The sequence below is a fragment of the Phodopus roborovskii genome, unplaced genomic scaffold, assembly GCF_943737965.1.
Source record: "Phodopus roborovskii unplaced genomic scaffold, PHOROB, whole genome shotgun sequence".
Classification (NCBI taxonomy): domain Eukaryota; kingdom Metazoa; phylum Chordata; class Mammalia; order Rodentia; family Cricetidae; genus Phodopus; species Phodopus roborovskii.
This window is the reverse complement of record NW_026125759.1, coordinates 78,409-106,313: the sequence shown is the minus strand read 5'-3', so window position 1 is coordinate 106,313 and position 27,905 is coordinate 78,409. Positions and strand designations below refer to the sequence as shown.

Here is a 27,905-nt window from a genome sequence, read left to right as displayed (position 1 = left end):
TGGATTTGAGTGAGTTTGAGGCCAGCCTGGTCTACAAGAGTTCCAGGACAGCCAGGGCTGTAATACAGAGAACCCTTGTATCAAAAGGCTGAAAAAAAAACCCACAGAATTTTAAACATTTTTTTAAACTTAGTTCTAATATGTGTGCTATACATAGTTAGTCTTCCTTGAGTTGCTATTCCTGGGCTGGGGAGATAGCTGGAAAGGGTGCATAAGGGTGTTGCTTGCCATAGACGCCTGTGGTCAGTCTCCAGAGTTCACAGGGAGGAAGGAGAGAGCCAACACCCTCAAGTTGTCCTCTGACCACTGAAGTTGTGCTTTGGCAAAGACACATGCATATACAAATGCACACAGACACTAAGTAAATAGATAGAAGAAATCAGCATATGCATTAGAAGCCTTTAAGCTAATGCTTTGTTTTACTTCTGGGGATAGAACTCAGGGCCTCATGTGCTCAGCACGTATTCTGTTCTTGCTTTGCCTTGCCCTGGGCTCATTATAAAGATTTTTTAAATCTATTTTTTTTTTGAGACAGGGTTTCTCTGTGTAGCCCTGGCTGGCCTGGAACTCTCTGTAGACCAGACTAGCCTTGAACTCACCTGCCTCTATCTCTCCCGGGATTAAAGGTGCGAGCCACTGAACTGTTTTATTACTTTTCTCCCTGTTATGACAAAAATATTTAACAAGCCTCCCTGAGACTATTCTGGCCAACAGTTTGACAGTACTCATCACAGAGGGGAAGGCATTTCAGCAGGTAGTTGGGTACATTGCATCTACAGTCAGGAAGCAGAGAGAGAAAGAGAGATGGGTGCGGCTCCTCAACTTGATTTCTCATTTTTATTCAAACCTCAGCCCCTGGGATGGTGCCACCTGGATTCAGGACCATTCTTTCCTCCTCTTTTAACCTTTCTGGAAACCCTCATGGACACACCCATAAGTATGTTTCCAAGGTGATTATGAATTCAGTCAGGTTGACTACCAAGATTAGGCATCATAGACCCTGGAACAATTTGTTATATTTGTACCCAAAGATTATGGACTCACCAAAATACATAACATGCTAATGAAAGAGTGAAACCTTATAAGACTCCACCCTTTCTCTTACCTGACAGACAGGTCATTGGGCTAAGTGACAACTTAGACTTGCTGCAACCAAGCACCTTTCCCGGTCTCTCTATGCATATAAACAAGCTATAGTTTATTTCTTTAATGTGTGTTTGCCTGTTTGTGTTTACACATGTGTGGAGGCCAGAGGTCCATGTCAGTTATCTTCCTCTATTATGTTCTTTGAAACAAGAGGCTCTCCTTGAACCCAGAACTCAATAGTGCAGCAAAACTAGCTGGCCAGAAAGCCCCAGGCATCTTCTGTTCGCCATCTTTCTAGCCCCAGGGCTATAAATACACAGATACTGAGGATGGATACCTGTGCAGCAAGCATGGTATAGACACAGCTCTCGCCCTAGCAGCCACTTAATAGTCCATTTCCAAGTTCATCTGTTTACATGATTGTACTATTTACACAGCAGTGTATTTGTCAAAGTCCCCCTGCTCACCACATCGCCTAGGCTGGCTTTGGAAAGGAAAGAAGTTGAATTAACTGATAGTTGTGGGGATTCTAGGCATGGTGTTGATCTCAGCTTAGCTCTGCCTAAGTCCTTTTGCAGATGGTGTCACAGAGTGAAGAGCTTGTCCATGAGGAAGAACTTGTTTCTCACACAGAAAGTCAGGGAGGCTGGGGTTCCGTAATCTCCAGTCTACCAAGTGATCTTCCACTAGGCTCCTCTTTTGGAGCTACTGTGCCACAGCAGCAAACATGTCTCCAACATATGAGCCCTGTCAAACAACCTCAAACCATAATAGCTAATTGATACTTTTATTGCCATGCATTTAGAACCAAAAGCATAAACAGTTTTTTTCCCCCATATAGCCTAGTCGAACTCATTCTGTTTTATGCAATCAGTTTGCAGAAATCAAGACTTATAGTGCTGGACATATATAGTTTGGTCTTAGTTTGTGAAACGGTCTTTACTGTCCTACATTGCAGCTGAGTAAATTGGATATGGTAAATGTATATGCTACAACACTGCATATACTTTAGGATTGTGCTATTTTGGTTCAGTATTTGAACCGAAGGTCAGAAGGATTCAAAATGTGACATGGGATACTCTATTCTGTTCTTTTATTCCTCTAGTTAGTGTTTCTTTTAAAACTGTACTGCAGCATGTGAACAGTCGAGGAGATAATTACAGCATTGACAAGTATTAGCTTTAAGACAAGGCTAGTGTTTTAGTTCGGTTGTTATTTATTCTCATCCTTGAAGGCAGATTCTAAAAATTATTCCTTCTTGGTTACCATGGGATCAGAGGAACTACACAGAGGAGGTCACTTTATTTTTTATTTTCCTTTGAAGTACTTTTAAGTATACTCTTAAAATATATCTTGAATGACATACCATTATTCATTTCCATGTAGGATAAAACATATTCAAGGAGAGGAAGCAAAAACAAGTATATTAAATGACTTACTCTTTGCTGGCAGAAGGTCCTGGTACAAAAATCGGTCCTTGAATTTTCCGAATGAGGCGGTATTTATTGCCCTTCTTCTCTAAGAAGGGTCATTTTAATAATTTTTGCTATCACATCAAAGACTCTTCATGATAATTATATTCAATAATTGCAGTAGTTATGCTGTGTGCCATCTGCAGGCTCTGTGTAATGGAAACTAGGGAGAAAAACAGATCTCTATGCTTAGTGGGAGTTACCATGGAACCCAAGGCTTTGGTGCCAGGTCACCATTTGCATCAGTTGGAGGTGACTTTCCCATTATTGGGTAGTGCTGGCTCTTGTACGTTCCTTTTCTTTTCTCTCTCCCCTGGCCAATTGCAGCCATTTCTTTCTCACTTCTGTCTCTTAGTTGCTATAGTACTGAACTACCCACCCTCTGTGATCATGGCCTGTCCTACATTGACAAAAGGCCTGCTACATTCTGGTAATTGGAACATTTTTTGGTCCAAATGATGATGACAATAATTGCTTTATGGATTAATAGTTGGCACATGGCCCTCAAAAATTATGGCAGCCAAGTTGGTAGCTTAGAATATTGCTAGCAGCACACACTCAATCAGTTGTTCTAAGCCAAAGAAAATTGACTGATAGTCTGACTTGGTGGGAAGTAGATTTCAGTGTTGTCTATTGGTCAGATTTCTCAAGCGCCTTGGTCTCCACTAGATCCTATGGCAGACATCACTATTATATAGCAACTCCAGTTTCAGCCTTTCTCCCTTCATCCCTGTCCAAAGCGGAAATGAAGACATGTAGTCCTTCATTCTTGGCTATCTGACAATTCTGTAGTAAAGAGAACAAGGCCACTTCCAGTGCACTGGTTCTGTGGTGTTGTAGTGACTGAGAGGCAGCCCCAGTCTGGTTATGTGTGTATCTGAAGATAGCCAGAAACTGAACAGATCTGTAGGGACTTGAATGTATGGGAAATGAGTGTTTGTCTTTGTTCTTTATAATTTCTGTTTTGTTAGAAAACTATCATCACCATCATCTTGATGCTAGATGTGGAACTCAAGGTGGGACACACACACACACACACACACACACACACACACACACACAGAGAGAGAGAGAGAGGGAGAGAGGGAGGAGAGAGAATGTGCCATACCACTAAACTACATCCCTAGCAGTTGTGAATTCAGTTTTCCATGTCAGCAGTAAGTAAACACATTAAGCCCTTGATTTAGCACCCAAGCACTGCCTTTACATATTCCTTTTTTTTTTCTCTAGACACAGTTTCACTATGTAGCCCAGGATGGCCTGAAAATCACTATGTAGACCAACCTGGCCTGAGACAGACCCTGACTGTGCCTCTTAAGTGCTGGAGTAAAGGCACGCACCATATCTATCTAATTTTGTTTGCATGGGACTTCGGAAACAAAGAAAAATGGAAGGTGGCCACCATTACTTCCCTGAGATGAATTGGGTGATTCATACCTTGCATTTGTCTTAAAGTATCATTTTATTGAGGAAAATAAAAGCAAAAACCAAGGGTCATTGCTGTTGTGGTAGAGAGGACATTGACTGTAAGGAAGTTATATTGCAAACAGAACGTGGACATGTTTGAGTCTTTTCTACAGTGTTAACATTGAATAGTAAGTCCACAAACAGTATCAATTTCACTGGCTTTACTCCACTCAATGGTTCTAATTTCCAAATTTTATTTGCTACTCATGGACATAGACAATCTTACTAAATCGGACCATGTATTGCACGTCACAGTTACATGTAAATATATATCAACACAAATGTTACAGAAAAAGTAAACGTGGCAGCAGATTTCAAGGGAACAGGGTGGCTGTATTGAAGGTAGAGGCAGAGAGCATGCAAAGTAAGGTCTCTGAAGTGTGCAGAGCTAGCAGTTTCAGATCCAAGGGTCAGGCAGGTTCAAATGTCATTTTGGATTGTTTTGATTTGGTTTTAGTTACTGTTTGAGACAAGATCCAATGTAGCTCAGTCTAGCTGCTAACTCAGTGTAGTTGAAATTGGCCTAAATTCTTGATCATCTGTTATCTGGACACTGGTATTATTTATAGGTGTGTACAATGACATGACCTCTGGCTCTCAAGTTGCAATTCTAAGTGAGCTATATGTCATGGGAAAGAAACTGTATTTGAGTTACACTCATCTTGAGGACAGAAATGGAGGTGCTTCTGTGACAGTGCTCCTAGGGGAGGTTCCTGACAAGTCATCAGTTAATGAATGGGTCACTGTGCCCAGGTCTTAGTATCCCGGGTCATAGTCTTGGAGTACTCCTACTTGTATGGTCCCAGGTCAGGAGGGTGGTACTTCATATTTCTGGTGTTATTGACAAGCCCATGTCTCTGGTATTTCTTGTAAAATTAGATAATCTTCACATATTTGTTCATTGTTTTAGTAGATGACTTAATGTTTCATGACACAATGACAAGTGGTGGTTCTTAACTTGCATTAGCAAGATGTAGAGCCATTTTCCCTTGGCCATTACACTTGGAGTAACTGGGGCCAAGGCTATTGCACTACAAAATGGAGTAACTCAAGGCTAGGCGTAGCCTGAATCGTTTTGCTCTGGACAACATGGAGTAACCTAGAACAAGGTATCCTATCATCCTCAGAGGGATTGGGTGACAGTCAACCCTCTGTAAGGGAGAAAAGGCATATCTGCTATGTTTTCCTAAGGCTATGTTTTCTTTTTCTGAGGTCATCTGTAGTTGCACAGGAGATCCATATGGGTGCTGAGAAAGGCCAAGTTGCTAAAGACCAAACTTCCCCAGTATTGGGAATCTCCTTGACACTTGCAGACTAGTCCTATCACCTGTCAGAAATGGACCTACCAAGGCCTTAGCCTGGTATTATTGATAAGCCCATGTCTCTGGTGTTTCTGCAGCCATGACTAGTGGCTTAGAGATGACAGTTAAAATACACTATTGACCAACAAAGAAAAAAGTCTGTAACCAAGGTTATTTCCTCTTTAGGCTGTTTTATGTTTGTAGCTATGGCCATAAAAGATGGAAGCAACTTGGAAAACACCATTTTTTGTGTTGTCTTTTGCCCCTCCTGTATGGAAGAAAACCTTGGAGATTGGGATGGAGGGAGAAGAAGAAAAATTCATAAGGAAAATAGACTTGGTGAAAGTTGTGAGAAGCTTAATTGCATAGGTACTTGTAGGAAAAATCCTTAGAGCCTTTGTATGTATACTTCTTTTTTTAATTATTTAATTTGTTTTTTTTTTATTTTACATACCAATCCCAGTTCTCCCTCCCTCCCTCTCTCCCACCCTCCCCTTCAATCCCCTCCCCACTCCACAGGGAGGGTGATGCCTTCCAGGTGGGGTCATCTACATCTATCAAGTCATTTGGAGTAGGGACTAGGCCCTCCCTCCTGCCTCTTGGTTAAGGGAGTATCCCTCCATGGGGAATGTGAGGGAGCAAGTTTTATACTGTTTTACTTCTGAAACAGAACAGCTGTACCCATTGTACAAGCCTATCTGGGCCTTTTCCCTGTAGGCTGGGGCATGGCGAATGGAAACTGATGTAGGACATACAAGGCACACATGTGTAGATAGTCCTTTTGTGCACCAGGGACACATCCTGGTTCCACTGTCAGAGGTCTGTTTCTATTTTTGGAGACAGGGTTTCTCTTTGTAACCATCCTGGTTTCCTTGAGGTCACTCTGTAGACCAGGCTAGCCTCAAACTCACAGAGATCCACCTGCTTCTGTCTCCCAAGTGCTTGGATTAAAGATGTACACCATCAATGCTCGGCTGTTTGCATACTTCTTAAAGGATTTCAAGATCACATGTGGCACTTTCAGATCATTTTGTGGATCTGAAATCCGTGGATGAATTTGGAATTGTATTTTCCCAAACATTCTGTTCACTGAATCAAGTAAAAGTCATAAATTAGAATTTGAGTGAGTCTCTCTGTCAGTGCCAACAAGGTGTGTGTACGTGTTTCAGAGAATCAGTATCAGAAAAGGTCTTTCTTTGCCTACCCCCAGTTATCCGTCCAGAACCCAACATGTTTCCTTGATCCTTTTAGTAACACTGTTGAGGACAGACAGATATGTTGGAGTCTCAGATTTCTTTGGGAGCTTTGGTGACATTCTCATGTTGCTCTCTCCACTTGATTACTGTTCATAGCACTGAATCCTAGAGATAGTGATTGGAAATGCACAAAATAAATGAGGTTGACCCAACTAGGGAAAGCAATTGGCGTGCAAGAATCTGAAGCTGGGTGCAGTAACACACATCTGTGATTTTAGAGTGTGTGAGGCAAGATAGGAAGTAGACACAAAAGAATTGGAACATAATGCCAACAAAGCATCCAGCCTAGGTCAATGAGTGTGCATTGCAGGCCATTCACTATGGCTCACTGTGGTTCACTTTGTAAATCCGTGGTGCAGTTCAAATGGGATCTCAGGTCCCTAGATATTATCTTATGTTCACAAGAACTTGTCTTTTAAGAAGTACTAAGCAGCTTGCTTGCTTTCTGTCTGGAATAAAATTTAAAGTTGTTATAAATTCACTGAAGTGAAGGGCGAACTTTTAAAGAAACAGCACTGTTTCTCCCAACTATGCACACATATAAGTTCTTCTTAGTGAAATATAATAAAGCCGATTGTAGAAACGTGTGTGCTTCTCATTGGCCTTCCCTCTCGAACCTTGCAGGATTAGTAGACCTAAAAATAATTGGCAGTCTTAAGCCTTCCAGAGCTGCATTTTGGCAAGGTTCTTGCAAAATGCTAACTAGCTGTGTTTCTCCTACTGATTGGTAGGTGATCTCAAATTGTACATCTGCATAATGACTATAATTTATGTGCTTTATTATTAAGGTTTAGGTCAAATGACTTCAGGCTTTCGATGTGCATAGCACATCATATGCAGTAATTTCACTCCTTTTTGGAAGCAGGGAGGATGGATTAATGTATACATTCCCCCACCCCCTGGGATTATTAAAAACTTCTGAGATTTGCTTTCTTTGTTTCCATGAAGCAGGCCATTGTGTGTTCCTCCTGGGGTTCTTAGGTGGCCTAGAAGGGCTGATATTGTATAGCAACCTGTATTTTAGCTTACTTTGTAGCTACATGAGTTCTCATCTAGGAAGTGAACTGAAACTATTTTGGTAATGCCTCAGACCAACAGCAAAGAATTGTTTTATGTTCACAACAAATAAAAATTAGAAAAAGGGTAAGGTAGCAATTGAGAGATTAGGAAAATTACCCCAGCAAATAGTAGCTTAATGTAGCTTCCTAATATTAGAATTACATCAGGTATGGTCTTTTTAAAAAGCATGTTGAAAGTCATCATCATGGTACCTTTTGCTCCCCTCTGCCACATGTATTTATCCCTTATTCTTTTAAAGTCAGCATTTACTTTTTCTTAATTTAACTTTTCATTTGAGCAGATAGCACAGATTTTTAGATATCTTATTTTCATGTCTCTCATTATTAATAGCTGTCCTTGGTGTGGTACATTTGTCCCAACTCATGAGTTGGTGTTGATGTATTACTGTCGATCCAGACCTATACTTTATTCACACATGTGTAGTGTCCAGTGCCTTTTAATGTTGCTAGTTGTACCCCTTTCACTATAACTAGTTGTAGTCACTCTAGAAAGAAAGTACACACCCTTTAACCATCAGTCCTACTTTGCACTCACTGCCTTGTTAAATAAGTGCCAGTGTTCTGTCTCTGTACTTGCTGATGTTAAACATTTCTTACAATCATGCAGCATAGACTTTTTGACGGGCTTCTTTTACTTACCAGGGTTTTAAGTATCAACCAGGTTGTAATATAGATCCAAATTTCACTTATTCTTATGATTGGATAATATTCTATTATGTAGATATACCATATTTTATTGACCTACTCCTCTGTTGATGACAGTTTGATTATGATCAGTGGTGCTGCTTTTAAGAGCCACATATAATTTTTGGTTTTTCCTAGTGACAGTATAGAATGCCATCTAGGACATTACATTGTATTGTATAATGTTTCCTTAGGCTCTCTGTTTTCTCGACAGATGGGATCCATAACTCATATGTGTTCTATATTGGGCTATATATCCAGCCCAAGACTACGTTATCGCTTAAAAAACAACAACAAAAAAACAAAACAAAACAAAACAAAATTTAAAACCTTTCTTACATTGCTGTAAAAACTGAATGAATTTCATCAAGACATCTTCACACATACAGGTGATTTGCTTGTATCCATCACCACCAAGTTCTCTTAATTCCCTTCTCAGTCCCTTTGTCCCTGATAGTCCTCATTGTGGAATCTAGGTATCTTTAAAACTTCTAGATTGTGCATGTAAGGGATTGGCTCTGCCTTAGTTCATTTCACATGATGATCTTCATGTCTCTTCATTTTTCTGCAAATCACATAATTTTGTTCTTTGTGGCTGAAGAAAACTTCATAGTGTCTATATACCACTTTTTTTTCATTCATTTACCTATGGATGAACACCTAGCCTGATTCCCTGTGTTGGCTTTTCTTTTGATGGCTCTTAAATGATTGTATGTGATTGCCATCTTCACACACACACACACATATATATATATATATTTCAACTACTAGGTATGTTTTTTCCTCCACATGTCCACCTCTTGTCAAAAAACATTCGTTTTTCACCTAGTGTTAAGTTGTCAGAAATATGACTATGTATAGATCTTTGGCTGATTGGGTTTTGTTGGTACACATCTGTAGTCTTAGTACTTGAGAGTTGGAAACACAAAGATCAGAAGTTCAAGGTCATCCTTGGTGTCACAGTGAGACAGAGGCTCTCTTGGGCGGTATACAATCCCTTTAAATACCCCACCCCAATAGAATTTCAGTTCCTTTGTGAAGAACCTTCTTCATATCTTGTGTGAAACAATCATTGTTTCTTTGAGAAACCAGTGCAAACTCATTGCCTCTTACCATTTACACTTAACATTCTCCAGGTTGTTCTTCTCAATGTACCCTTCATGCATTCCTTCCCTTTAGCATGTAATTAGTGTTTCTTCTTTCCCAAGTGCGTTTGGGTAGTCACTTTGCCTAGGTATAGAGAATGTATACCTTCCCAATGACGTGGTGTGGGCCAGTCTGTTTTCTGCTCCATTTAAGAACCCAGCTATCATTTACAACATGAGAGTAAATGGACATTAACTGTACCCATTTGTCCATCAGAGCCAGTGTTTGATAAGAGGAATAGATGACAGATAAGCAAGAAGACATACTTCTTTAGACTGTTCACCTCAGAGAGCTGTTACAGGGTAGAAGAGGTTGCTAATGTTAAATGCCTTCTTTTTAAATCATGGATTTCAACTAAAACAAAAACAGAAAACAAACAAAAACAACAAACAGACCAATACACACTCTGCAGGATTTCATAGTAACTTACTGTGATTGTCTTTTTCTTTGAAAACTACTGCCTACTGCATTGAGTAAGACCAAAGAGAAATTACACAGAGCTGGTATGATTGAAAAAGTTTGGCTCTTTTGAGTAATTTGTTTTTAAATGCCATAGAGTTAAGCTTTAAAAGCATGGCTCATTGAATCTCATATAAGCCTCCTAGGACAGGGCTCGGGGACCTCTTTTCCCCCTATTGAGGGCCACTGATCCACAAAAGAAAGAAGTAATTAAGAACCATGTACAAAAAAACAATTTAATTTAGGTGCTCCCTTAGAAAATCCTAAAGTATTCAGTCTACCTGTGTTTTAAATCAAGGGACTCTGAACAAGTACTACAAAATAAAAATTCAGCCCCTCTGCTTCATTAAACATGCAGTTAAATAAGTGGGTAAAGATCACTTGGCAGTGTGAAGGCATGGTAGAAAGCAGAAAAAACATATTAAAGTGATATATGCACATATGTCTATGTATCCCGGATTGTGGAAGCAGGAGATTGAGTTGGAGAAATGGTAACCTGTGGGACAAATGACAGTTGGAGATCTTATCTCCTGTTTGTTGGAGAACTGCTCGAATTTAGAAGCCTGTCCACAACTATCATTCCTTGGGGGAGGGGGAGTGTGACTATGGGGAACGAAAAGATGCCTTAGTAAGCTTCCTCGTTGTTGTTTTGGGAATATGTATCCAATGATGATTCTTTCAAAAATATAATATTAGATTTATTCCATTTATATGCATTCGTGTTTTGCCTGCATGTATAAATGTGTGCCGTGTGTATGCCTAATATCTGTAGAAGGTGTCAGATATCTTGGAACTGGAGTTACAGGCAGTTGTGAGCCACCATGTGGGTGTTTACAATTGAACCTGGGTCCTCTGTAAGAACAGTGAGTACTCTTAACCCCTGGGCCATCTCTGCAGCTCCCAGTGATGATTCCTTATGCAAGGTGTGTGTGTGAGAATTGCTGGGCGTCGGGGGTCTATATTGCTTGTGCCCACTGCTATGCCACTTGTCCCAAATCAGTTCTGTTGCTCCTGTACACAGTGCTAATAGCCTAACGGAGGGTGATAGCTTTCTTAAATGACAAATTTATAGGATGACCAAGTTCATAGAAGAATCAGTTCTGTTGCTCCTGTACACAGTGCTAATAGCCTAACGGAGGGTGATAGCTTTCTTAAATGACAAATTTATAGGATGACCAAGTTCATAGAAGAATTCTCCCAAGGCATTACTCATTTGATACAGCAAACATGTAAGTAGACCATCACTCAAACAACATACATGTTCTGCCTTCAAGATGAGGCATTTTGCTGATTAAAGTATAATTAACCAGAGGGGTTTTTTCTCTTATTTTTTAATTTTCATCTCTGTGGTATAGGGAATTGATCTTAGAGATCAGGTAAACACTCTACCACTGAGCCAAGTGCCTGGTCATGAAATCCTTAAGTTTAGATGTTCAAACAATGCTTGATAAGGGGAAGGGATGCAGTGAGGGGGCACACTGAGAAGAACAAACTGGATAGATTTTAACTGTAAATATTAGGCAATGAGTTTGTGCTGACCAAACAAACTGGCTGCTTCAGAGTTAGGAAGAAAGTTCTTCACAAAGGAGATGAAAGTCTGTAGTGAGATATTCACTTTGTCCACACCTGTGGCACAGACCACGCCCATTGGCGTGGAGACAGGGGCGGATGTTACCTGGGGGAACTATGTCTGAGGAGGGGTCCGGGAGCTCTCATGCTTGCCACACAGGGACAGGAGAGCATCCGGAGGCATCCTTGGGACCAGGAACCTGCTGGTGTTCATCTGTCTATGTTGTAAGTTATTTCTCTCTGAAGAAACATCTGTTCGGCCTATTTGTTTCTCCTGATCCCTCTTAAACCTCAATAAAGATCATCGATTTTTGTTGCTGTTTCAGGGGAGGGGATTGAAAAGGGTGTCATACAGCCCAGGCTGGCCTGTAACTCACTGTGCCACCAAGGATGATACTCTTCCAGAGGACATGGCATTCAGTGGCAAACACCCACCTGGCAGCTCACAGCTGTCTGCAACTCCATTTCTATGGGATCTAATGTCTTATTTTATCCTCTGCAGGCACCTTTCATGTACATGGTACACAGGCATGTGCAGGCATACCACTTATACACATTAAAAAGTTTAAGAAAAGAAATACTGCCAGGCGGTGGTGGCACACAACTTTAATCCTAGCACTTGGGAGGCAGAGGCAGGTGGATCTCTATGAGTTCCAGGACAGCCTGGACTACAAGAGGTAGTTCCAGGACAGGCTCCAAAGCTCCACAAGGAACAAGGAAACCCTGTCTCAAAAACCAAAAGAGAGAGAGAGAGAGAGAGAGAGAGAGAGATGAAAAAAAAAAGGGTCTGAAAATGGTTCAATGAGTAAAGGTGCTACCAAGACACTAACTAAATAAAGATAGAAATTCTTTTTAAGAGTCTTGTTGCTCATGTGAGTTCTCAGAGATCCTTATTGCAATCCAGCTACAGTTCAAGTGCACAAGACTGTTGCCTTTTTCATCCTTACACTTTTCAGCAGCGTTAACTGCTCAGGTTCTTTAGTCCCCAGTATGCCTGTCTTGCAGTTTAATTTACAAATGTATTAGATTATACATTTCTTTTGGCCAGAATGTGAATTAAATTTTCAAAGAGCACTTTTCATAGATGGAAAGAGAGTAAGTAGTATGCTGACGGCTATGTAGCCCTGAGGAGCATTCCTCTAGGAGTGAGGACTCTCAGAAGAAGGTGGCTTTGGCAATCAACACCTTAGGCATGTTTCTAGCTCATTGTCATCCTTTACACAAGGCAGGCCTTTCTCACCAGTGGGTCACATCTCTCTGGAAAGACCTCTCTAATATGAAGGCATACTAGTGGTCTTTGTTAGCCGTTGCCCGGACAAACATACACTTCATTAAGTATAAGCAGGCCCTCATAAGGTCCTGTTGGAGGTCTTGGTGGATGTGAGATGGGTGGAATGCCTGGGATTGTAACCTTTGAGCAGAGTTTAACAGGAAAGCTTAGAGGGTATATCCTCCAGTGTAAAAAGTCCTAGGCAGGTTTGAATTTCTCAACATCTGGCGCTCTTTTCAGTGGAGATGATTCCTTCCCAATTTCTCACTGTGTTCTGGTTTCAAAGTGTGTGTGTGTGTGTGTGTGTGTGTGTTTTCATGTGTGCACATGTACAAACCCTCAGACACATGCACAGCATTTAAGGAAGGCGTCTTCTTTTATATTTTGGTCTGTTTTGATGGTATTCAATAAATTAACAGATTGTCTATTTTACTTGGGTGAATATGCCATGATTGTATAGACAACTGGACATATGGAAGTGCCTTTAATCCCAACACTTTGGAGGCAGAGAAAGGTGGATTTCTGTGAGTTTGAGGCCAGCATGGTCTACATAACACAATGACTTGATAGACTTCCAAATCATCCAGAGCCACATAGTAACACTGTCTTAAAAAATAGATTGGGTAGATGTGCATGTTTTTCCAATCGCCTGAGATTTTTTTTTCCTTGAAGATTTGATGCATGCCCAATGGGATCTTTGTAAAGGGTTGACAATGCTGTGTATAGTAGGCTGGACAGAGATCTGCCTGTTTCTGCCTTCAGAGTACTGGGATGCTATAAGGGTAGTACTGTATACTTGGGGCCTTTAAACTGTTTTATGTGTTTAGACTACTAGAGGAACCCTCAGGCTTGAAAGCAGCAGACAACTGGCTATCTCAATGCTAACTATGTAGTCTGATACCAACAACCCACAAAGAGGGGCTTTTTTTCAGGTTTTTTTTAAACTTCTTTTTTTCTTTTATTTTTACTGATTCTTTGTGGATTTCATATCATGTATTCTGGTCCTATGATGATATATAGGTATGTAATTATTTACATCTATGCATTAATAATCTAGTGATAATCAACTGACGTGCCAACTCTATTTTATGTTCAGCAGTCCTACCCAGCCCTAATGGTACTTCGGAGTCTGTGTTAAGGGCAGGCTTGTTTTTGGAAAGTACACAAAAAGCAAGCAGTAGGAAGACATCTTTGTCATTCCAGATCCCTCTGTTTGTTCAACATACCATTGTCAAGTTGCCATGTCTCCACTGGACTCATCCTTGAGATTTCATTTTGAGATGAAGTCTCACCATGTTGTCTCTCCAGTAGCTGGAGCAATAGGTACATGCTCAGTACTAGGCCTAGGGTATTTTTTTAGTGACTGTGTATACAGTTTTATCAAACCAGTAAATAGTGGCTTGCCTCAAGTCATAGTACCCGATGTGGTTTAATGTTGACCCTCACTGCACCTCTTTGGTCATTGTGAGGGATTAGTCATTGGTCTCTACAAAGCAGTTTTCATAGACTCATTGAAGAAGCCATCCAAACCCTTGCACTTCTGAACTCTGGACAGAGTGTAGGTCTAAGAATATAGATACTTTGTGGGCTAGGTTGCTATGCAGTGAACCATGTGGGCTGTATCACTACATAAGGATCACATTTATCGGAAACCTTTGGTCTATGAGAATATGAGGAATAAGTAACTTCATCACACAGAAGAAGGATATTGTCTGATAACCTGCCTAGCAGGTGGCAATATAAAATCTTAACATAGAGGATTGCCTAGGGTCTCTTCTTTATGACTTAGCATAGGTTCAGATTATCCAGTGTGATTTCCCCATAGTTTTCCTTCGTGACATCAGCTCCTTGAAATGTGTGGACCTCTTTGCTTTTCCTCAGTCCAATTTATGCTTATAAATTTATGTTTGTTTCCTACACCATAACATGAAATTATATAGGAATTATATATTTACTTAGTTTTGGGTTGTTATCACACTTTATAAATGCTTCTCTCAATATAAACTCTCAGACTCTTAAAAAACAAATCTCTTGTTTTTATGACTTACACAGTGTGTCACACAGAATCATAAGGGATTTATGAGAGGTTTGTATCACTGCCAATCAGTACTGCTCTTATTGCCTCACACTGACTTCTGTGGTTAAAACCATCTTCTTAATTACAAAATTCTTTTGCGTTTTCTTTTGAGGGGGGGTGGCGGTAGCTTTATTTTTATTTTATTTTAACATGGTTGATAGGCGCATTAAATATATTAGGTACTGAAAGTGAAAATTTTAATATGATGCATCACAGCCTCCATTTTGAATGCAGTTCTAACTTTATATAAATTCATTAAGTTGTGTAGAGTTTAGGCCTGTTTTATTTATTGCCAGCTTTTTTGTTTATGTTTTTGGGGACAGGGTTTCTCTGCGTAGCCCTAGCTGTCCTGGAATTCACTTTGTAGACCAGTCTGGCCTCAAATCAGAGTGCTGGAATTATAGGTGTATGTAACTATGTCTGGTTGCAAGCTTTTTATTTTTTAAATAATAAGGTTTTGTTTCAAAACAACAACAAAACCAACACATGAGAATAAAGAGTTTCATGTGCCATGAATGTTTTAGCTCTGTGCAATGTTTGAGCTCCCTGGCTCAAATGAAGAAGAAAGTGCATGTGAAATCAAGCCCTTCTCTCTTGGATCCGGTGCATAGTGGTGATACAGATTATCTTTTACCTTCCAGGTGACCATTTGAAGATCTGTCCCCAGGGTTATACCTGCTGTTCTCAAGAGATGGAAGAGAAGTACAGTCTGCAAAGTAAAGATGATTTCAAAAGTGTGGTCAGTGAACAATGCAATCATTTGCAAGCCATCTTTGCATCTCGTTACAAGAAGTTTGATGGTATGTGATCTAAATTGCATGTAAGAGGTGACAGCTGTTTTGTATGATCGCTTCTTTAGATGTCTTCTGTTCTCTCAGTACTTCAGTTTTCTCCCAAGATGTGGTTGGTGGTGGTGTGGTTGAAGTAGGGTTCCAGAGGCAAGTTACTAAGCAGCTTGCACAGGCATCTGTATACTAGGCATTATGGAAATATGGTCAAAGGGAGTTAAAAATAGATGAGGTTAATTTAAATGCTTTCCTTTTCTTTCTTTGGGTGAATGCTGCATAGTGTTGTTGACGCAAGTCACTGGAAAAAAAGACTTCCTAATAAAAAGCAGGCATCTCAAAAACTGTCTTAGCTTCCCCCTCCATCCAGTAGAGAGATTCTGCAGATGCTGGACTTCATATTACATTTCACAATGAATTGCCAACTAGAATTCTTAGAATCCCCATAGCACATAGACAAGATTGGTGTTCAACTGTCGAGCATCCATGCAGTCAATAACCTGGAAGTGACCACTAGTCTATAGTCTTCACCAAGTTTAGCTGCCTCCCCAGGCTCATTATTAGCTGAGGTCTGCTATAGCCTTCCCATGGAAAACCATAATAGAATTCTAAACACTTTCCCATGAACACTTTTATTCAGTTGAGAGCATGTAAGCAGATGAGAGGTACTTCAAGCCCTACCTGAAGCCACACTACAGATAACAGATGCAAAAATTAGAATATGAGGTCCCAAAGATACCAGGATTCCTTTCATGATGTTTCTTACTCATGATTGTTGTGAAGTAGACTTGATTTAATCAGAACAATTTCCTTTGTGACTGTTTTAAAGGCCATTCTAATTACATGGTACCTTTGAAGCAAGCTTTTCTTGACATTATGCATGGTGAAGTAGTACAAGGCAAATTTTCTAGATGTGAAATGTCTTTGAGTATTACTGCAAAGAGCTTGTTACCATGGTGAGAAGTTAGACTAAATTAGATTTGATAGAGCTGATAAGACAGTCTCCAACTATAGAACAGGTTGTATTTCAGGCATTTATGTTGAGAGTCATTACTTGTAACTTTTTTTGTAACCAATTTAATAACTATTAGTAAGCTATCCAGGCCAGATTATGACGCATTTAATTTGTAATGTAGTTGAACTTAATACTGTCTGGATATTATAATGTACGTCATTGATCCTATTCACTGTTTCAAGTACACCGTGTGCCAAAAGTATTTGATCTTATTTTTGCATGATGAGACCAGGGAAGGAACCCAGGACATTACCCATGCTACACATGTACTCAACCACTGACCTAATCTGTTTGGTCTTAATTCTATCTACTTTCTCTGGATGGGTAAAAATAAATATATGTATCTTTATATTCCAATTAACTCAACTCTGATATATCTAGCTTCTTCTGTTAAAAAGCACATGCTAATAATTTGCGAAAATAGATATTATTGGCAAGGACAGGATCAGAATCTTCCTTGTCTCTGGATCACTGTTATTTTTACTTTTGAAAACAATGACTCATTACTCACCCCTTCCAAGCCCATCTAATTTTTTTTTGAGAGGCCTGTGATTTGTGATTTTGATTTAACCTCCCTAGTGCTAGGATTTCAGGAGTGTAGTACATGCCCAGAATGAGTGAAAGTCTCTTAACTCTGGCATGTCAGAGAGGTGACTTCTTTAAACATCACCACATGGGACTTTCTCATACCGGAACTAGAAAGGAAACTTAAGTCCTGCCCCTGTTTAAGAGCATGATGCATGCAGTGAAGAGAAACATGTTTCCAAGTCCCCAATCCCAACTTCTCTAAGTTACCCCGATTCTTTTTAAGGCGAAGGATACTTGGGGATTAAGATAATGCTTTTAATATAGGCTTAAACGTGAGGGTTGAGAGAGATGCTCAGAAAAAAGTGAGACACATCCAAGAGCATAGGTGTGGTATTCTCAAAGAGAAAGTTATAACAAATACCCAAGTCTGGTATACAGACTTCTCCAAAGAAAACTGTCCTGTTTCTGGTTACACACATCTTTCTCTGGAATAGAGCCCACAGTCATTGCCTATGGGTCTGCTGGTTTAGAGTTCTCCCCCTTCTCTCTCCCTATGGTTTTATAGCAGCATATAGTACATAGTATGATTACAGTGTGCAAGCTTTCTTTTAAAGAAAGCTGTATAGAGAGCCGTTATCAGTAAGTGTTAACATATGCTTGGATTTTTTTTTAAAGAAAAATATAGAAACAATTGATCTTGTTCTTCACATTCAATAAATACACTAAAATTCTACTTTTGTCAGTTCCAAAACATACTAAAAATGATTATAGAACTCCTGTGTATTTCTTGTGACTCTAATTTAAAATATGGCAAAGACAATAAAGTTAATGAGCACCAATTAAAATTTGTTGTAAGCCGCTGAAATCTGTTTGGTCTGGAGATCAGAACAGACCTGGAATACTTTGCACATTTTTTTTTAAGTTTTCTGAAATAATTTTCCATGGCAAAACACAAGTTGTCTGGTTCCCAGCAATCCTTTAGTGGGTGCTGCATCGGTTGTTTGATTGATAGATGTATTTTTAAAAGATCCAGGGATGTTGACTAAAGTTCTTTAAGGTTATTTCAATTCTCAGAAGTTCAAAGGTAAGGTGTTTTGATCAAAGAACTGTCCGTAACTGTGATTAGAAGGACAAATATGTGTCTTTGATGTAAATGGAAGAGAGGAAATTTGGCAAAAAAATAAGGTGGTGGCTGGGGAACCAAGAAGGACAGCAAAGTTGCACACAACCCCCTTGGAGATACATAGTGAGATACCATGAAATAGTAGTAGGTCCATCGATTTTCAAAAGAGGATCCAAGCTCATATGCATACTCAAAGAGTTGATTTTGAGCCCTGGCAACTTCCTGGGTTATCGAAGTGTATGTGTACGCAGTTTTTGGTTAGTCTGCCTCCATTGCAAGTGAGTGGTGTGTTAATTGCTCTGTTGTTTTTGGACTCAGGACTCACCAAATGTGAAGAACAAATCTTTTTTTCCCACACATTCCTTTGTCTCTTGCTTTCCATTTTCTATTGTTATGTGTGTCTCAAATGAATATATAGTTTATAAGTTGAATTCTACTTTTTAAGTTGTGTGTGTGAATGTTTTCAAACCTGGGTAAATACAAGAAGAGACTTCATCTGGCAGTATCTCCATGTAGTACTTCAACCAGTTTTGTGGGTTTATTTTTAAAATATTAAAATTTGATTACTATTACTTATTATTATTGCTATTGTTATTATGTTATTATCGTGTGTGTGTGTGTGTGTGTGTGTGTGTGTGTGTGTATGTATATGTATGTATGGTGTGTTCATGCCATGGGTATGTGTCAGGCAACAACTTTAGGAATTAGTTCTCTCTTTCTACTGTGGGTTTTGGGATCATACTCAGCTTTTACCCACAGAGCCATGTTGCCAGGCCACCTATGCTTTAAATGTGTGTCTCTGGGTGTGAGGACTGGCAAGTTGTTTTGTCAACTCTATCTTAAAATGGTCCTAGAGCCAGAGCATTAGAGTGACAGGGCTGACTGCTCCCCCTTTTGGCCAGTCTTGGGAATTTTTTAGTAGTAAAACTGCTAATTAGCTAAAGCAGTCGTCTCATGAATATGCTAATAAGCTAGTTCAGTGGGTGTTGGGGAAGAATTGCTTGGCAAAGGATAGGAATAGTAGGAATGGGGCATAATCCATGTTTAGGGGCTACAGCATAAAGAGCCATCCCCAAACTGTCTGGCGCTTTGTGAGACTCATTGTTTTTAAAAGAAACATAGGTTATTAAGGTGATCAAAGCTGCTGTGTTAAATACATTTCTGGATTACATAATAAAAATGATGTAATAGCCATGAAGAAATACTACTGCCAAACTATTTGCTAGATATTTTGCACACTTTAAGAAATCTTATGGAGCCAAAGATGATACCTGGTACTAATTCATTGGGAACACTCTCCTAATTTGTCATTTTAGGAGGGAATTAAGCCACTTTGGTTGGGAGGCAGAACACAACAAATTTTCAGTCTGATTCTGTAGCAGGACCTTCTGTGACCTGGGGTAATTAACTGGGTCTCAGTTTTCCCATCCATAAAATGAGGGGTTGAGCTAGATGCTCTCTCAAAAACCCTTTCAATTCTAAAAATTCTGTGAATCTTTTTAACATGTGACTAGACCAGCTGCTTTAGTGAAAGGTCTTACAAGTTGTTAATTAGCCATCTGTATGGTACCCTCTATTTCCCTCCTGTCATTTCTTAACCCCCAGCTACTTTCACTCGGTCTTTGAAAACCTTCCCATGAGCCTGCTGCTTGTTAACTGGAATAATAGTAGAAATTTTCTGAATTAGCTTAAAATGCACATAAAAGACATAATTGTCTGTCCCATCTATGTGCCTGGGCTGTGTAAACTAGAGTGGCTATCATTCACAGACCCACCCATCCCCCACCCACCCCCAGGTTCATATCATCTTACACAGGCATGGCATGAAGCAGTCATCAGACTTAGCTGAATCTGTGTTTTAATCACTGTTGTTCATATCAGTCATTATCTCATTAAAGCCAATAGAGAAACCAATGTGGAGGCTCCATGGGCTAAAGGCATTTGAATTCATAGGCCTTTGAAACTAATAACCTCAGAGAGAGTGAACTGTTCATTCACCTTCAATGATAAAAACTCCTAACTAAACTCCATGGCCATTAGCCAAGTTAAAATTTCTAGATTTTTTTCCTAGCCTCTGATCCTTAACTTTGTTTTTAAACTTCCTGGATTTGTTATTGGAGTGGGGAGTTTGTTGCTTCCGTATATTAATAAAGACCTTGTTTTTAGGTTGGAAAAAAACCCATATTTAAATATTATGTAAATATATAGAGAGCAATATAAAGACAGACTTTTTTGTTTGGGGGGACAGGATCTCATTATATGGATCAGGATGGTTTCAAAGTCACAGAGATCCACCTGTGATTAATGAAGTACATGATCACTACTCGTTTGAGCTTGGGTTTTAAAGATTTATTTTTAATGTGGTATATATGCATGTGTTCATCTGTGAGTATATGTGCAGGAGGGCTGGTGGCTGGGGAGGCCAGATGAGAGCCTTAGATACCCTGGAGGTAGAGTTACAGAATGTTGTGAGCCACTTCATGTGGATGCTGGCAATTGAACTAGGATCTTCTGCAGGAGCGGAATGTGCTCTGAATAGCTGAGTCATTTCTCTGGCCCATAGATGGATTTTGTTTTTAATCCTCACTTTACATTTCAGTCGTTATGACTTTAAAACAATTGTTGCTATTTGAAACCTCATTACAGTGTAGTGGGCAACAGTTCACAGGCAGAGTAGCCACAAAGCACAAAGAAAGACATGGTGCCATCTGGCCTGTTTAAAAATCCATTGTCCTTGATCACACCAACTGCCTTTGATTTTTGTCAGAAGACACTGCTATTTTTCCTGTGCACTTTTGGTAACCCCTTAAAAAATATATGTGCTTGTTTATTTTCATTTTATGTGTTTGTGTGATCATTTACATGCATATTGTGTGCATCGTGTGCATGCCTTGTGCCCATGAAGGTATAAAAAGGACATTAGATCCTCCAGACCTGGAGTTACAGACAACTGTGAGCTACCATGTAGGTCTGAGAACTGAACCCTGATCCTCCGCAAGACCTACCGGTGTTTTCACTGCTGAGCCTGCTCTCTGGGCCCCAACTCTTTTAGTGTATCTATGAAACTGGATGCGAATGATTGTTAGCAATCGTTTTTCAGTTTTTTGTTCTCTGAGATGTAAGCATTTGCTGTGGTGTTAGTTATTTCATGTGCAGTTTCTGCTGAATCCAGAGCAATGTTAGTTTGAGCCTTTGCAGTTAGCTTCAGCTTCTTTTGAAGGTATACCATGGGGAAGAGGTTATTGCTCTAGTTGGAGGCAAGTACAAACTTTACTGTTTTGTTGTATACTGAGCCTGGCAATTGGAAATTGTGTCGCTCATTCCAGCCTTCTTTTATATGTCTGCCTGGCCAGAGAGAATTCCCAAGCCAGTCATGCTTTTTAGCACATTCTTGTTCATTGGTCTGACCCATCTTCATCATCCTCCCTCTTGGGAGAATTAATGGAACACTGGGAACTTTGAAATAAATATGACTCAACTATCAAGTGTAATCCACTGGCTCACCTTTCAGGGGATTGATTTGGCAATGTATTAAAAGCTTTAAATATGTTCATATCCTTTGACCGAATAATTGTACTGCTGGGTATGTATCCTAAGGAAATGGAGATATGCATAAAGATTAATGTAAGATATTAATAGGATGTATATAACAGTATTAATTAGAATACTAACATTTGGAAATAAGCCAAAATATTCTATGTGAGAGAAATAGTTTTTCCTAAGGAAGAGAACATCAATTGTTGATCCAATACCAAATGATTGACCTTGAAATTACACATGCAAGTAACATTATACAGATTGAGCAGATTATGTTTAGGAGTGTGTCTCTGTGTGTGTGTTTGTGTGTGTGTGTGTGTTTGTGTGAGATGAACACAAATGTGTAATAACAATTAATGAAAAGAGAGACCATGAGTTTGAAAAAGAGCAAGGAAGGGTATATGGGAGGGCTTGGAGGGAGAAAAAGGAAGGGAGGGGGATGATGTAATTATACTAGAACCTCTAAAATAAATAATTAAAAAATAAAATGTCCACCATATTAAAAAATGATGCTTCTGAAGAATGTTTAGTCATATATGAAATGTTAAGTCCCTATTGTTACGTGACAGTAGGATAGAAACATTAGGCTGTTGATCATGTGACTATATATTTTCATGTTGAAAAGAAGACAAGAAATTCAGTAAGATGTTGGAGCTTTATTTCAATTTGTGGAGTTATAGGCTACATACCTAGCCTGATTTTCAGATTGCTACGGCGAGAAACATTCTGTTCAGCAAAAGTAGTCCTTTTCTTGATTAAAAAATAATGAATGGTGGTAGGTTTAACATGATGTTTTTCTTTATTGTCACTGTCCACTCTAGACAATTTGAGAGAGAGAGAGAGAGAGAGAGAGAGAGAGAGAGAGAGAGAGAGAGAGAGAGAGAGAAGGCCTCCACTGATGAAACTGAATAAAAGAAAGTAAGACTCTTTGCAGACAGTAAGGAATACCATTGTTTTCTAATTATAAAATACTCTTGTGGCTAACAGAGAAAGAATCCCTCTACACTGTTGTAGGGACTGTAAGATTAGCATAGTGACTGTTAAGAAGGCGGAGTGGTCTAGTGACTATGGAGTGGAGAACAACTACCATATGGCCTAGTAGTACCAAAAGAGCCAAAAGAAATGGGTGTGGGAACAGCTTGTCTATCAACTGATTCAGGGATAAAAGTGTGCCATTCACACACAGAATACTGTTCTACCCAAGAATGAAATCGTAACATTTGTGACAATGTGGAGGTACCACATGAATCTTAAAAACCTCTCATAGAAGTTGAGAGGAGATTCATGGAGTGGTGGCTGAGGTGTAGTAGGGAGGAGAAGTGGGAAGAGGTTGGTCAAATTTGTAGTTGCTTAGGAGGAAGTTCTTGTATGCTGTACAAGTAGGTTGACCATAGTATCTATCTCAAAATAGAAGAAGAGTAATTTGAATACACTTGGCCAAAAGCACTGACAAAAGTTTAAGGAGACAGATAATGTCACTTCCAAGTTGATCATTGCTTAATGTGTTTGTGAATCACAATGTCAATCATAACCCAGGAATATGTGGACATGTTATGTGTCAGCCAAAAAATGTGAATGCCATTGAAAATTTTTAGGGAATAAAAAAAAATTGAGAAACATACTGAAAAGAGTCATTTGATCATTAACATTCACCATCACGACTGTATTTGCTTCATCACTTTTCTGTGTGTGTCAACATATAACACAGACATACATGCAATTAGAATCACTAATGAAATGATTTGGAGCCATGATTTTTCTTGATATGTGATCTCATATATATATATATATATATATATATATATATATATATATATATATATAAAGGCCATATGACACCCTGTTGAGTGGTGCACACAAAATGTAGCATTGGAATGCTTGTTGTGGCTACTCTAGCTTCCTAGTTTACTTACGTGCGCTCTGAGGGACTATTGGATGCAAAATAATATAAGTCCAAGTGGCTAGCTGTGGCACACTGAATGGTGTCAGTGGAAGTACTAAGTCCACGGTACTGAGTCTGAATCCCTGGCAACTTAGCTAAAATCAAGGTCCATGGGAGAACAAACCCTCTATTTTTCTCCCTAGGAGAAGTCATTAATAAAATTAACCTAGGAAAGAAAAGACAGACCCTTTGGCAGGGTCCCCTGGCACTCTTTGATATGCTAACAGCCCCAAATGAGGGCTGCAGCTGGCAATTGGCTTGCCAGCTTAGGGGCAGCCTATTAATTTACTATCTGCTGCTAAACACGAATTCAGTCTGTGACCTTTTAGTGCCCCCATGCTCTCTCGGGTGCTCTCCGGGAGTGACATGCCATGACAGAGGAAAGTTCATGCTGTAGACTTTCAGACTACTGAAAAGGCGAGATATGGCAGGAGACAGTCCCAAGCCAACAGTTCCCTTGTCAGGACGGTGCTTTAGGTTTTTTCCTTGTCCCTCCATTTGCAGGTGCCCATGGTAGCTTCTCTTCATTACATACTTGTTGGCATCAAGAGAATGGATGGAGTATGACTCCTTCAGCTTGCCTAACAGTTAGAAAAGGATGAGCTGTAGCACTTACAGGCTTCCGAGGAATTTTGTTGCTGTGATAACTTAGTGTTGGCGTGCCACACTAAGGCTGTGAGATGCAGCATTTATAGTGAAGGAGAAATGAATGCTTATACAGAAAAGACAGCTTCCTCATAATGTAAACGAAAGGGGGTGATTTATAGCACCAAACAAATGGATTGAATAGAAAGAGCTTCCAGTCTCTCAAGGTCATGGGTTCATTCTAGAATACATTCTAGCTCATTCATCAATAGCCAGTCGATTGTTTATATAGAAGTAACTAATGGTATTTAATAGCACAGCCAGCTCTCCTTTGACCCTTTCCAAGAATTTTGGATGTTTATTTGATGCAGGACAAGTGGCTGGCGATAGAAATTCCAGGGGCACACGATGTTCTTTTTTTAAAAGGCAGGATATTTACATAGAACACTTTGATAGGAAAAGTTTGGCTTTTCACTCAAGTTTTTCCCATGCTAAATCAGTACTTCCTATGCTAGGAATAATTGAAGTTTAGCTCCGAGAAGTGTTTACTGGCCCCAAGCTCAGTTCTTACACCTAGCAGGCTGCTGGTATATTCAAGAGTATGCAAATGAAGTGCCTGGGAGGAAAGAGGTAAGAAGCCCTGATTCCTAGGTTTTGGATGTGTGTGTGTGTGATGCTTTTACATTCTGCCTTCCAAGTAGTATAAACTCTCCTCCCATGGTGGACAGTGATCCATTCCTTAGTTTCCACCCAGTAGTTGCTTCCAGTCTCATGGATGTCTGGGACATTTCACAACCTTGGAAGGTAGAGCCATCAAGCATTTCCCTTTGGATAAACAGGTTCAAGTTTTATAAGGCCTTAGGTCTTCTCAGCAGACCTCCAACAGCTTTGGCTTCATTTATGTTTCCCCAGATGGATTATGTTCAACCCCACTAGGCAAGACATAAACCAGTCTTTTAAAGGATGTTTTAAAAGCGTGTTGACATGAAGAAATTCTAGGAGTGAAAATAGCACCAGCATTATTAGTAGTGCCTATGTATATTGAGCATTACTTTGTGCCAGCATTAGCCACGTGGGGTGAGAGGATAGCCTGTTTTGTATGGACCATTTTCCAGGCATGGCATGCAGCTTCTAAGTAGGACTCTTCATACTTTTCCCACCATTCACACTGCTTTAGGGCCATAGCATATTATAGTGCCGTTTTCCACTTCTGAGTTGTGGCCAATTGTGAGCTCAAGGACTATTGGCTGCTTGATCCTTACCGCACGTATGCTTAAGCATCCAAGTGGAAAATTACAGAAATAAACCTGTTCGCAAATGCTTGATTACTACCTCTTGTCTGACTATCAGACACCAGTAACTTCTCTGAAAACAGACTCTGTTTGAGCAATATTTCTACACAAGTACGAGCAGTTGCTGGATAGGAGCTCTAACTTCCAATTAACTCAGCCTCTGATCAGTGGGAACTCTGGTTCACACTACCCTTGTCTGGTTCCCTTGGCCAACGCTTATATTATAATTGGTTTCATTAACGATTATGGAGGATGATTGCTATGTGTGTTGGCCTAGGCAGGTCTTCTTCAGCAGTTAGGATCTGACCATGATCCTAAGGAACATGAATGATGTTAATGGTGGGTGGGGCCTACATGGAGATGGGAGTTGCAGCACTTAACAAAATTACTGCAGATGAGGGCTGTGACCCCAAACATAGAAAGACAAGTTGGGGGCAGCGGAAAGATGAAAGAGTTATGCACAACTATAGGATAATGGCTAGTCTACTAGAACCTTTGCAAACTCTATAAACCCCTGATAGAAAATTGTTATGTGTGTAATTGGTCTAGAATCTACATGATATCTGCCATCCTTTTAAGGCAAATTCAGAAACGAGATGGAATAGTTCCATTAACAAGATGAGTCTAAGGAGAAATGAGTTTGGCTCTTCTGCCTTATTTCATGTTCGTTTGGTTGACATGGGTGAAATAGATGAACATTGAGGAACTCATCAATGAAATGAAGGATTAAGAATTGTATAGATGGTTTAAAGTCTCTAGTGAACTCATAAAACTACAGACTACAGTGGCTATATAGTAAAGGTAAATTGGATAGGGGAAATTTGTCTTTCTAGAAATTTTTGTTGCTGTCTGATTGGACAGAAGAAAGCTTAAGATACATGGTAAAGCAGTATGCTTTGACTTGAGCCCATAATAGGCACTCAGTACATACTTGTCAAATTGCATAGCCATTTGGAGAGATTAAGCTGCGAGGTTTTAACTTGTTATATTAGTTTTATAGAATTTCTCAAGCTTTTATTAACCACATAGCCATTCAAATATTCTTTATATCTTCAACTTAAATGGCCACATAAAAGAGTCTTTTAATGTGTGAAGGCAAGAAGATAAATTTTCTGGGTAATGAGATACATTAAGATTTAGTGTATATGTGGCTCCACACTAATCTGCTAAAACACATGCTGCCATAAATACACACACTTGCATGTGCATAGAGGCTTACATTTTGCAAGAAAATGTGAGTGATGGGAGCCAATGTAAAGTCCTGTGGTAATGCTGGACAGAGGGATATGTCATCATCAAATCTGTTTCCTTCTCATTAGGTCATTTTTCTTATGCTTTAAGTAACTGGATACCAAACAGCTGCATCTCCTGGCCGGTTTCAGACCAGAACGATTGAACTTATTGAACATGGTGGCACACGCCTTTAATCTCAGCCCCGGGGAGGGAGAGGCAGGCAGGTCCCTGTGAGTTTGAGCCCAGCCTGGTTAACATAGTGAGACTGTGTCAAAAACAAAACAAAACAAAACAAAACAAAAAAAGCCAGAATGGTGAACTTTCTCCATAGAATGTCTTTGACGTACAGTACTATGAAGCCCAATAAAGGATCAGTCTTGACAATTTTCAAAGTTTGAAATTAAACTAAACTCAATGGACCACTGTGTCTCCTACCCTTTAAAACCATGCCTTTCGGTCCTGTGGATTAAAAAATAGACTAGCTAATTAAATAAATACAAAGGCACTAGCCAAATAATTCTTAGCACTCAAGTTTCTTCTGGCATATACTAATGTTACGAACAATGATAGAAACGTATTATAGGGAAGGATCTGTGGTTGTTGTTGTCGGGTTTTTGTTTTTGTTTTTTTTAATAGAGAGAGTACTTGATTGGCATAAAGTTTGGATTCTGTTCTCTATGACAAGGCTTTTTTCCCCCCCAATATGCCCGTATAGTATACTAGACATGTGTGGTGATATATTGTTTGTGTTGTAACAAATAAAACTCGCCTGAAGATCACAGTGCAGATGGGTAACTACACTAGTTACCTATAGAAAATGAGCAGTTGTGGCACACACCTTTAATCCCAGCAACAGGGAGACAGAAGCAGGCATATGTTTATGAGTTCAAAGCCAACCTGGACTACACGAGATTGATACAGTATAAAAGAGAAGCAGAGCTAACACAAAGGTGATCCCAGCACTTGGAGTGACACGTCTTTAATCCCAGCACTAGGGAG

At 39.7% G+C, this 27,905-nt stretch overlaps 1 protein-coding gene across 1 annotated transcript in view; it reads left to right on the top strand.

Moving 5' to 3' along the window:
• The window catches only part of Gpc4 (glypican 4), a 109,950-nt gene that overhangs the window by 54,577 nt on the left and 27,468 nt on the right, over positions 1 to 27,905 (top strand). The window contains exon 2 of the mRNA XM_051178589.1: positions 15,508 to 15,666. Coding sequence (XP_051034546.1) covers positions 15,508 to 15,666 — 159 coding nt within the window. The remainder of the gene's footprint in view (positions 1 to 15,507; positions 15,667 to 27,905) is intronic.